The sequence below is a fragment of the Brienomyrus brachyistius genome, chromosome 6 (genome assembly GCF_023856365.1).
Source record: "Brienomyrus brachyistius isolate T26 chromosome 6, BBRACH_0.4, whole genome shotgun sequence".
In the NCBI taxonomy this organism is placed as follows: domain Eukaryota; kingdom Metazoa; phylum Chordata; class Actinopteri; order Osteoglossiformes; family Mormyridae; genus Brienomyrus; species Brienomyrus brachyistius.
Window position 1 is genome coordinate 9,371,125 of NC_064538.1, and position 12,871 is coordinate 9,383,995.

Consider the following 12,871-nt stretch of genomic DNA (forward strand, 5'->3'; position numbering starts at 1 on the left):
GTCCTCAGCTCTGGCTGGTTTTCTCTTACCAGCTCCAGGTTTACATAAAAAGGTTCAAACTCCCTGTTAGAGCCAAAATAACAGAGAGTGATAGGCCAGATAAGGACAACACACTCACCTGAAATCTTTTTAACTCTGAACAAACCACTTAGCGTTTTACAATGATGAAGCAGCAATGAAAGCACTCACCCGGAGACAATTGAATGTAAACGCGGCCGTAAGCAGCCCCTGACCTCGCTCCCCAGTGTGAGTCTGTCTGCCTCTCGCTCACGGCCAGGCCCTTTGAAGAGGGCAGCAGCGCTTGCACAAGGACAATGGTGTTTGATCACTTTACTGTAGGCCGGCAGAGAGGCAAGGGGCACGTGGAGGATTGTGTGCATGTGTGGGGGTGGGGGCAATGGTGGAGTTTGGGGGGTCTGCTTATCCTATATGCAGCCAGGCCCTTATTTATCACATGACGTATTACTGCAAAGCTGAGCAATAACCAGCAAATCCTGCACTCATACCTCTGAAGAACTGAGCCACCCAAGCCCTTGATGGGCATAATCAGCCATCTCCAGCTTCTTGCGTTCACCAGCCGCAGCCCTCAGCACTGGATAGCAGACATAGTACTACTGAAGATGTTCTTATTGTTATCGAGCATGTGATCACTGGGGTAGAATGGATCATTTTCAGCCGAGCCCTGAGCATTTTGCCCTTGATGCCAGTCAATCGGGTACCTTGACTCAGTCCTGGATTTTTTTTCCAATAGCTAAAAACACCCCTGGTTAAGGCGCCCGAAACTGGAAGGGCGTCAGTTGAGATCCTGCGGTCGGCGGAGTGATTTACTATTGGGCTTCGTCTCCACTGTCTCAGTTGCACGTTTTGTTGGATAAAAGCATAAGATAAATATGTGGACCCTAAGGCAACACATTCTCACTCCTACAAAATCCATTTGTGACCTCTCTAAGGTAAAAAAAAAACACTGCTTTAGATTAAGGCACTAGCCACACAAACTAACAATAAATATGTAACTAAAAATAGATCGATGCGGTGGTTATTTTCTGCATTTAGCTTCCCCTTCATTGTTGATGACATCACAGTAACAGACCCATGTGGTATCTTCTTCCCTCAGTGGTGACACTCCCCAGTGTTCACTCTGTCCACTGCAGCACAGTGGCCGTCTCACTGTGTGCCGCCTTCCGCCAGCGAGGACGTCATGCGCAGGCCGGCCATCCTTCTCTTAACTGGAGGACTTCAATAAACATGGCTGTGCTTACATTCCCAGAAGAACCCGGCACCACAACCCTGACAGTACAGACCCCGTCGTGACTCGGACAAATAAAACAATCCACAGACGCTAAAGGAGGCTGTAGATCCGAACCACCTCCGTGCCCAGAAGGCAATAAATGAGGCCACGCGTTTGCTGACTCGGAAGAACATGCACTAACCTAGTCATAAAGTGGTGTTGGAACGTAACCTTTGCTCAGCAGGCATGTCAGCAAGACGCTGTGGCGCACGCTTCGTGTAAGACACAAGTAGCACTGAATACGCTTCTGCTCTGTGCTGTTATCTCCTTAACATATACATGATTGTGCCCTGTGCTTCATGAGAAGTCCAAGCTCACCCAGACGCTGTACTGGATAAGTGGTGAGGATGGACAGACAGATGGATGGATGGATGGATGGATGACAGATTTGTATAGTTTCTAATCAAAGTGGCAGGGAGCTTTCTGGTCAGGCTGGACCCCATCTGCAGCTACCCAAAGGTGTCCCATTACCGTAATTCTCCTTGTAAATAGGCAGGACTTGCTACATATGGGCATCCTGGCATATTAATGATTAAAAGCAGAGTTTCTGAGGACAAGAGCGTCATCAAAGCAACTGATAATGTACTGATCATTGGCCTAAACTTACAGGTATTCATGTAAAACAGTCAGCCTTCAGCCATGATGAATGCGCTATTTAATTCAGCATTAGCATTACAGTTGGGGGAGGTGGGGGTTCAAACTTGGCCTCCACTCTTGTGTATGGAGGTTGCGTGGCCTCCTGTGTCACTCAGGAATCAGCCCACAGTCCAAAGATATGTAGTTAGGCCAATCGCCATCCCTGAACGGCCCATCGTGAAAGGATTGCATGTGCGTTCTGCCAGGGTGTATAGGAATATCGGGGACTGCCCCCCCCCCAACCCTGACCAAGATAAAATGGAACGATGGTCATATATTATAAATGGGTCTTCAGAAAAAATAATAATAACAGTAACAATGATAAATAAATAAAAATATACACCCCCCTGCAATCCATCTACCAACTCATTATCCATGAAAGAGTAAAAAAATTATGTTCTGTTGACCGCTAGTTGTTTTGTTTGACTATAAATCCTGTATGGAAATCGCCCAAAAGTTATAGAAACTAATATGTTTTAAACACAAATAAAAAATAAATGAGGAACCCAAAACAAACCAGAGCTAACCACAAGAATATTTATAATTCTTTCTTATTAAAAAGATTATTTACTTCAGCGTGCTCTGTTGTCTCCGTTTGATATACATTTTACCCATTAACACTGACAGAGTGCGTTTCTCCCACAGGCTGGTGTATAACGCTTCCTCCACACTGTTTTTATTCATATAAACTGAAGCTCCTGAGCTTGTGAAACCGAAAGAAAAACAAGCCAACGCACTTTTGTAAAGCAATATAATAACATTAACATTCTATTATCAAGTAGAGAAAATAAATTTAGTTTCTAACAAAATTCAACCATTTTCATTATCACCCTTCGTCACCTCCTGGAAGGTATTAATATTCATTGCACTTGAAATTAAAGAAATACACAGTGTTTCATTTATACGTAATGTGATTAATCTGAGGATGGAGGACTTTCTTTACAATAGTTACACACTTCGTTTACTCTCAAACAGGCATGGAGTTGAGTAGGTAGAAAAACACAAAAGTGTCTGAAATCCATAAACCAAACTTAAAGACAAGCTGCATTGGTATTTTGCATCAATCAATAATACTGTTAATAATAAAATAATCACTGGAATCTACTGACAATTTTAACTTTTACAACTAAAGACAGCGACCTAAGCTCAAATATTACTTCCACGCACACACCTTTATGCTTTTACTGCCCTTATTTTAACATAAATATTATGTTCTCACAAAGTTAATTATTTACACTATAACAATAACCAGGTTCAGAGGTAATAAACTGTTGTTTTTTTCTCCTTCTGTTTCTTTCAATTTTACAGCCCATAATACCTTCAGCACAGGGTCGTCTCCAGCAAAAAACAAAAATGTACCACTTCAAAATGCCACAGGTACAAGAACGAAAAAGGCAAACGTTACTAGGCTTGTTATACTAACTGCAATCGATTGTTTCAGTCTTTCACTGTAATAACTAAGGCAGTGTTGGCACTGGTCACAGACACTTGGGTGTGGTGAGTCCTGTGTGCACAGTGGTAAGGGACGCTCACGCCAGTGATAAAGCACACCAAGAGTTCTGCGGAGTGGAGGACGTGGGCGTGAAGCTGTAGTCCTCAAATTTGATGTCCGTTTGACCAGAACTCAGAGTGTCTAGCTGTGACGACGCCTTGCAAAAAAGGAAAAGAGAAATTCACCTCCAAAAACCCGTTTCCATACAAGAAACACTGATCAGAGCTGAATGATATTACCTTAAGCACAATGCTAATGATTGAGTTTTTGACTCAATACTGTGAAAATTTAAGGGCTCACAACGTGTACAGCGATTTTTACCGATAAAGAACAAGTATACCAAATATAAGACTCTCTATAGCTATTATTAGTTATAATTTAATATCCTTAATATGTATAAAAACAGTGAATGTGATAGATGGGGACATATTGCACCATATTCTGGAATAATGTTTGTCCTGGCTCTGGTGATTGAGTGTGGTGTCTTACCTGTGAGATGGAAACTACAGTCTGTCCAGCATAGGGTGAAGGCACCATACTGGGCTCGCTTTTTATGGTGGAGGCATTTTCAGAGACTGGCAGGGAGGAGGGGGAGCTGGTACCAGGAGTGATTGACCCTGGGCCTGTCAAAGATACAACAATCTAGGTCAGTGTTTCCCCACCATATTTTTGCTCCCTCCAAGCTCCGTGCCAAACAGCCCACATTTTTGCTCCCAGAGAGCAAAATAACTCGATGTCATATAACAGGTCTGTGTGTCCCTGAGGATCAGATTGGAAAACACTGATCTTGGTGTTTGCCTTATCTCACAGAATTCAGGGGTACACAACCAAATTTAGCATATCCATGTTATTGTTTGCCACAAAAAAATTACAATCTATTGAACAGGTTGCAAATATTACCTGATGAGGCTTTGGATTTTGTCATCTTCGGCTTTCTTTTCCGGGTCTGGATTCCTTCCTTCTTCATTGCCAGGGGTCTAGGTACCTAAAGGGAGGTGCAGGGATTTACTAACAGAACTTCTTGCTTAAACTGTATTCTCCAGAAGACCTTTTTAGCCTATAAATGCATATCACAATCATTTCTTACTTTTCCCTCCCCACATCCTCATACCAAGAACTACGGCCTCAGTAAACACCTTCTCACATTCAGATGATGAACTTTAGGCCAGTGAGATCGATGCCAGAGGACAGCAAGGACAGAACTTCCTGGCAGGAGGGTGGCCTAGGATACAGAGTGAGGGGTGTGTTGTGTGTGCTTTGGTACGTACCCCGTGCAGCTTCATGTAGAGCCCACAAGCGTTGCACACAGGTTCTCCCTCTGCATTTCGACGCCACAGCGTGGTGGTGCTGGTGTGACAGTTGGTGCAGCAAAGCCCGGCCCGTCTGGAGGATGACTGCTGGGTTGGGGAGGGGGGGGCAGACCGCGGATTAGGGAGGCACAGGGCGCCAAACAAGCAAGCACCAAAAGCGGCGAGCAAAAACGAGACTTTCCTGGAATGATGTGTCATTAAGCACAAAGACGTGGAACGCATTACGGTGCACTGAGTCATTATTTAAAAATATAACAGCATTCTGCGTGAGTTTTAAAGTGAACCTTTATTAACTGGGGGACTAAGCGAGGAGATTAACCAATCCTACCCAGAGAAATATTGTGTCGGCCAACTGTTAAGAATAAAAACCACAGTGATAGTAAGCGATGTATGCAAAACTCCTGCTAAGCGTTTACAAAAAACCTGCAATTTTGACATGAACACAGTGAACTTAATTAACAGTGCAGGATTAGTGTGCTATGCCTGTATGGAACGCTGCATTAGATATTGCAAGACAGCACATTCAAAACGAAATAAATCATGTGATACCAAAATGATCAAACAAAAAATTTCCTAGTAACAGAGTTCCTGCTTGTGAAATATTTGCACATCTCAACAGGTTGTTTCTGCTGCCTGGTCTGACACGGAACCCATATCAGAAGCTGAGAACATTCTTTAACAACGGAACGGTAGGTGACCATATTGTGGCTGGGCCTACTGCAGTTCTGCTAAAAACAAACAGCCAAGGACAAGGACACTGAAGGACAAATAAAAACAAAAATCTGAAATAATTCACAACAGCTGCTATCAAGTGCCTGGTTCCTGGGAAAAGGGTGCATTCCGAAGGACTCCCTCACACACAAAGCTGACCTTCGCTAAGAAGCTGCTAGCCTTGACTTTTTTTTTTTTAAACCTGACACATTTTTGATTTCTCCGGCACTATTTAATTACGCCTATTTGAATTTCGACAAGCTTGTTTAATACTGCTTAATTATTACATAGATTATAATGTTTAAGGTTCTTGTAGGCCGACATACAATATTATTAAGGGAATCTGGATTTACCAGGCGTTTCTGTGGCTTAATGAGCGGCCTGTTGATGCCGTTCATTTTGTGGTACAGTCCGCAGGCGTTGCACAGGTAGTGTCCAGTGCCGTCTCTCCGCCACAGAGGAGTGGAGATGGACCCGCAGTTCACGCACTCCCGCCCTTCGCCAGGTATCTCATCCAGCATGTCTGGAAGGAAATGCAGTCACAGCATTTAAATCACGAACTTTTTTTTCCTTCTTAAATCGTATGTTTCTGGTGCAGCGTTAACAATAGCATAGATTTTACATTATTTAATACGGTGTTATTTATAGGTATGTTCATGCTGCTAAACTTTGAGTAACTTTCTAAACAATGATTACATAACACCACAGTTTGAAAACAGATTACTTCAGGTTAATGTTAAACACAAAAAAGATTCTAGTGGACCCCATAAGACCAATTCTTGAAATCTTGTTATAAGATTTTAGTTATATTAGAATTTTAGTTAATATTCACTGTCATTATCGCAATAATTCGTTTAAGCGACATGCGAAAAACGCTTAATTGATTAAGATCGAAATTAATCATTTGACATTATTTATTTATTTTTATTTCTTGATATTTAATATTACTGACCGATGAGTATTTTTAATTAATATTATTATATTTTGCACATTTAATATGGAGCATTATTTTCATGTTGTTACGGATGCAGAATTAACTGCAGGTCCACAGAGCTAAAGAATTTCGGCGCCTAGCAGACACCACGAGTCGCGGAGTTGCGGAATGTCGATGGGGATCTTATCAGTGTTAAAGATTTAGGTCCCAAATCAATCTGGCCTCTGACAGGCGGCGGCCGCCTACAATTACTGGATCAAATTCCTATTCAAAACAGCGAGGTACAAAATGTTTAAAATATAAATGATGCGTATCTCCTATTGTCTCCCTATTTTTAATAGCAGCCATTATCTAACCGGTCTGCATTTGTTATGATTATACAGCAAATTGATTTTATATAGGCCTAAGACTACTTAAATAAAACGTAAATGTATTGCTGTTCAATAAATTCCCATCCAGCGATTTTGATTTAGTCTTCAGTCATTATAAGTTACTGTAAGTTTTATCTGAATCGTCCTAAGTAAATTCATGGATAAACTAAACGAAAATATACAGGCATATAATACACCTTAGTCACTGGTTTATTTGTTGATGCATTTAAAAAATCTGAATAATTCGAAAAACTTTTCGCCGCTACAATAACACAACGAAAAGTGTGTATTTGACACATTTAAAGCACGATTACTCTGTTTAAGGTGACAACTGTTTTGGCAAAAATAGGTTTCAGCGAGCACTATTGTAGCGTGTTGTTGTCTTTCATCAGCATCTGAAACGAAAACAGATCGCGGCTGAAAATTTAATTATAATCTTGGGTGAATAGGTTTGGCGGCTGTTTAATTTAAAGAATGTGGATTAGAAGAACAGAACAAAGATGGTACTCGCTGAGTTGTTTCTGATGGGCTCTTTTGCTAGTTGTAGTTACTCTAAAGGGTGTGATAGAATAGGCGATGATTTGGGAAACAAAGCGACACGTTGAGAATAAACTAATTTCCTTCAGTAATTCGTTCTAGGAACAACGCTTTCCTGTGCTTATGAACAGCATTTGTATATTCCGCCAAAATCTGGAATATTACCAAATCAAATTAAAAAAACGATATTGTTAAGCAGTTGATGTCTAATTATAAGTTGTACTTACATATGTTTCCAAATGCATGTGGATATATATATATATATATATATATATATATATATATATATATATATATATATATATATATATGATGCACTTGATGAACAACTGACTGTATTTTAAAAGATGTAGGCTATTTTTGAGATTTATTGAATAATGTCACCATTACAATGTGGTTTACAAATACACAACTTTGTTTAAAACATATTAATGCAAACATTAAAAGTTAATGTAACACTATTAGGCCTACTTATAAACTTGGCAGTTCGACTTTGTTGTGAAAGGCGCTATATAAAAATAAACTGAAATTGGGGGGGGGAAAAATACGCACCTAGACTTGACCTCCTTGTTTGTAGGCCCGCTTGTCGTCCCTGAAAACTAATCATGCTGCTCTCGAAATGTCCAGGGCTCCACGAGGTCGCCATCTCCGGGCTCATGTACGCCGCATAGGGGTTTGAGTAGGATCCTCCGACCGAGCGCACCAAGGTGCTGCTGTATTGCTCCGGCCGGCCGTTGTTGCTCAGCACCAGCGGATTTTGGTACGCCGTGTCTCTGCCGGTGCTGCTGCTCACCGGCGGGCTGTGGGAGTAGGAGAAGCCTGGAGGCGGGTGCGGACTGCTCGGATTAAAAGACGAGCCGTCCGTGCCAGTCTGTGACCAGCCGTGGTGTCCGCCGAGGCCGTGCGACTGGTGAGCAGTCTCACAAGTCTGGAGGTACGGAATTGTCGGCAACATAGTGGGTACCCGAGTCGTGGGCACATAAACCGGAGAACTGGCCGAAGGGTGTATGTAATTCCCGCTGTCGTGAGCGTATGGTGACTGGTTCGAGCTTAGTGCCAGACTCGGGTACATTCTGGCGCAGCTTCTTTCACTTTTTATATAAGTTGAAGGGACGATATTGAAGGAATAATGAGTCTATTCCAATGACAGGGCGTCTGTAAACAATTGTATAATAAAATAGTTTCCAAACTCTTCTCGGTAGCTCTCGTGATTGGTTCTGCAGAGCGATGACCAGTTCTGTATTCCACTCCTATGTAAAAAGAAGACACAGTCAACGAAACGGAACCTATTCCTATACTGTAAACTTTTTATTCATATATTCTGTATGCCCTTCCATCTTATGCTTACCGACCTGACTTGCCTTACGGTGTCTTTAAAACATATTTTCTTCAGTTTACGCTAAAATTCGCAAGCATATACATAAGCACGGTAACGTAAGATGCCGCTCTTGAAAGTGGAGGTATTTGTTGAATTTTTAATAGTCATTTTTAACATCTGCTACTACTGCTAATAATAACAACAACAATCCCCGAGATCCTGTCCACGAAAAACGGTTGATAGGTGAGTGGATGGATGGATGATGGGTGAATTGATGGATAATAATAATTTAAAATGATTGCTTAATTCCATTGATTTTGTCGGTAACGGTCTATAAGTAGCCTATCAGTAGATCTGTTTGCGGCATACACTCTACTATTAAAGTAATCATCTCACAAAAGGGACAAAAATATTACATATTTATCGCTGGTAACATGGATGATATTAATCACAAAGGCTAATATAAAACATTGATAGCTCGATACAGACGATTAATACAATTCCTTCCGTACATTATCTCACCAGATAAGGAATTCAGGATGATTAAGTCAGAAACCTTTCCAAATTAGTTGATAAAGAAAAACGACCAAGCAACTTACTCAGGGAGGTCTGCGAAAGTCACCTAAGTCCTTGTAAATCCTCCAGTAAACAGCAGGAATTCGTTTTGCAAAACCAGTGAGCGGAATGTCAAAGCCGTTCCTTCCCTAATACTCGCTTTTTGGTATGCAATAATTATATAGCCCTACCTAGTATCAGGAGATAACTAGCTGTTGCTTCGGATCATAGCAGATATAACTGTGCTCAGATTTAGCTTCACTGGGAAACTTCACTGCGAGGTATTTGTACGCCCAGAGCTACGTGACGTATCCAAAGGTAGGGCACCGGAGCTGGAAGCCAGCGAGGGATAGGACGACAGAGACAGAACGGGGAAACTCCACCTGAAACAAGGCAGAGTTGCTGAATCCGCTATATGGCGAGTGTTTTGAAATCAAAAAATGCTAACTTGCAAATGCCAACCGATCCATATTGGTCTTTTAAATGTAATGTAATAATTAACAGAATCAAAATTCAACGGGAATTATTTTCATTTTTTGTGGAAACTATTTGTCATAATCATTCTATATCTCTGAACGGGTTGATTGTATGCTTGAATTCGTATAAACTAAAATAATAATGTTTTCTGCTATACATTTTCGTTTCTTAAGTTAAACGCATTACTAGAACTAGCAAGAATAGATTAAACTAAATGGTCTTGTAAAACATTTATCATGCTGTAAAATCATCTCCCATTTGCAAAGAGAAAGTTTTGGTTTATGGTCAGGTAAATCTGAACGAGTTCTCAATAAAAAAGGCAAGCCGATAAGATATAAGACAGAATAACGATATAATCATGCATAGTTAAAAATATCATTAGGTTATCTTAATAGCAGATTTCATGAGATTTTAAAACAGTATAACAAACAAGAAAAATAAGAATTGTGACTTTTATCACAGAATTATTCCTGTCATTATAAATGGTATGTTTTCCAAATATGTGTAGCCTGTTTTCTAAAGAAAAGTTGTTTTACTGAATAAAATATCTTAAAAATCAACGGTATTTTATAACTGATATCATGAAGGCCTAGTGTACATTTAAAAGATAATGATACATAACGGTTTTTCTATGGCTGATAGATATCCCCCACACAGGTGAATGTTTTACTTTCGTGATTAATAATATGCCGACGGCTGCCCCCCCCCTCCCCCCCGACACACGCCTAGCTTTTTTCGATATAAATGGGTTACCGTTCATCTTTCAATTGTACAATGTCCCGGACAGATGACTTTAAAAGGATTCCTGCAGTCTAACCTTCGATCCTCAGAAGTTAAAAAAGTAGAGAGTAAACAAGCGAAAAACCTAAAACGCTGTCGGAGTGATGTTTCTTTATTGGAGTACACATACACGCACATAGGCCTAGAAGCAGACATTTCCACAAAACAACTGTCATCATTAGCATACATTGCAGCATAATCATAAACAGTTGTTCTCTGATCAGAACGTGGTCACGATTCTCTTAAATAACGAATTATCATTATTATTATTATTCATACATAACTTTGAAGGCCTATGCTAGAAACATCAGCGATGTATAGACCCTGTTTTGTATACAATGATGTCAATTAGTAACAATTATTAATGATTTAGCAAATTATTTAATGGATGTGGGTTTGCTGTTCTTCGTTAAAACCTTCTATTTTCAGATAACAGAGAAACGAATTTTCAGTGTATTTATTAAAAGTTCGGCAAAGTGGAATGTTATTCTTTTATTCTTCAGTTGACAATGTATGTATGAATTATGTGATGTTTTATCGCTCTGTATGTGTATGTACGATTCATTATATAGGCCTATTGTTTATAAATACTGGGTGAAGAAACCAACTGTAAAATTTTATCTGAACAAATGCAAGCAAATATGAAACACAATGCTTTTACGCGGCTAGCAAATAATTTGCAAATATATTTAACAGTGGCAAATGTAATGACATATAATCAGCTGTAGCCCACCGATTGTGGAGATTGATTATTATATATAAAACTGAGTGAATTTGATCGTTAAATTAATCTGGATTTGACTATATTTACATGTCAAACCAAGTTTCCATTATTTCAAAAACGGTAAGGGTATAGTTCAGTTTATTGCTCTAATGAAAATTACGTGATGAAAAATTGGTATAAAAAACTATTTTTCATTAACACACTGCATAAAAACGGCCCAGATATTAATTTTGAACAGTGAAGTTACATTTTAGGAGTAAAAGTTGCAGTAGTAATATGAATTATAACGGTCGGAGGGGTAGCAGCTGAAGACTCGTAACTCGTAGTCCAATTAAAGGCTTCGTTTGTCAAATGCCTTGAAGATGATAATTATAACGTCAAATGCTTTTATATTTCGTATATTGAATTAAACATCGCATTTAGTAACAGTGAGAGAGAAAATATTATGTTCTGCTTTTTTCAGTAAAATTTAAAACGTTTTAAACTGTATTACCTTATCTACGACTAGAACTATAATTTTAGACCAATTTAATGGAGGACCTTTACAAACGGTAGACCCCAGGTTTATGCCTTGGCCTTTTGCATTATTTTTGGTAAGAACAAAACCTAAATACGCAAACCACATACACAAACTGGAAATTTTATTTCGCTGGATGTGAGAACGTGTTTGCTCTGTGAAAGCCGGAATCAACCCGTTCTTAATCTTCACAGCAAATACGTTAAAGTGTGATGAAATCACTCACACGTATTAAACATATTTATCCCATTGTGACTGAATGTTGTGTAAAGGGCTATGTGTTTTTTAAGACGTCAAGCCAAAAATTTAGAGAAAGAATTGGATAGTCATCCAATTAAAATATTAATTAAAGCTAAATGCTTTCAATAAAATGTGACATGATATTATACATAAATTTCAAAATGAATAGATCCATAATTTAAAGGAATGTTTCAAAGTTTATTATGGTGTTTCAGAATGACGTGTAGAATAATATTTCGTTCACACCGATATGTGAAGAGGCACGTCATTGTTATTAATGTGTCTTGATCCTCCCCGAGTCTCTGTCAGTTCATACTCAGTGCTTAGCTAGTCCTATATTTCACTCCCGACCAATTGCGACGTTACCGTGTAACTCACGTCTCTCACTACGAGCACTGATACCGTCCTTATGAATGAGGTGCTTCTTGAGTTCACTCCGCAGGACCGCGGTCCATCAGCAGCCATACACTTCCAGAGCGAGGCAAAGCGGATCACCAGTCAGGTCTTGGCTATGCGTACATTATTTAAGCAACATTTTTAAGCATGCTGTTTTGAGCGTCTGAGATTACACAGTATTGTAACGGATAATATGTACTAAAAGAAAATGGGAAAGCTTGTATCGTTTGTTATTATTGCAATTACATAATAGATGCTCATACAAATACACAGATTTGGAATGATTTAGCTGGGAAGCTCATTCATTTATAATTGTATTAAACAGTTAATATTCCAAAGTGCAACAGAATGAAGCTGTAGTTGTTGTTGTTGTTGTTTATTATTTTTCTTCTTATTATTATTATTATTTTGTGTCAAACTGTAATCATTGACAGTTAAAACATAATTACAAGAAATAAATCTTTAAAAGGTACAGGAATGTTAAGGCCAAAGTTCAGGACACTCAGCTCAATCACTGTGACCACTGTGTAAGTGTGTGTGTGTGTTATTTGTTGTTGTAGATCAGTTTGTTAGTGCATGTATGCA

General features: G+C 39.5%; 1 protein-coding gene across 2 annotated transcripts; it reads right to left on the minus strand.

The window, feature by feature from the left end:
* Nucleotides 1-2,441: 2,441 nt before the first annotated feature.
* LOC125745493 (transcription factor GATA-5-like) lies at nucleotides 2,442-9,522 on the minus strand. Of its 2 annotated transcripts, none has more exons than XM_049018417.1 (7): nucleotides 9,197-9,522; nucleotides 7,832-8,529; nucleotides 5,791-5,960; nucleotides 4,685-4,810; nucleotides 4,317-4,401; nucleotides 3,906-4,039; nucleotides 2,442-3,573 (listed from the first exon to the last, which is right to left on the minus strand). In XM_049018417.1, exons 2-7 carry the CDS (start codon nucleotides 8,349-8,351, stop codon nucleotides 3,454-3,456), a joined length of 1,155 nt encoding a protein of 384 aa, XP_048874374.1. In that variant the 5' UTR covers nucleotides 8,352-8,529; nucleotides 9,197-9,522; the 3' UTR covers nucleotides 2,442-3,453. The 2 variants fall into 2 exon arrangements, with proteins under 2 accessions (XP_048874374.1, XP_048874373.1); XM_049018416.1 differs by having other exon boundaries at nucleotides 4,685-4,813.
* Between the last annotated feature and the right edge of the window lie 3,349 nt (nucleotides 9,523-12,871).

Bases quoted from the DNA above. Each gene is read 5' to 3' on its own strand.
- LOC125745493 (XM_049018416.1), bottom strand. From the start codon at position 8,351: ATGTACCCGAGTCTGGCACTAAGCTCGAACCAGTCACCATACGCTCAC. The intron at 4,814-5,790 runs GTAAATCCAGAT...TCCCCAACCCAG, and splicing joins TTAAGCCACAGAAACGCCTG to CAGTCATCCTCCAGACGGGC. The intron at 4,040-4,316 runs GTAATATTTGCA...TATCTTTGACAG, and splicing joins AAAATCCAAAGCCTCATCAG to GCCCAGGGTCAATCACTCCT.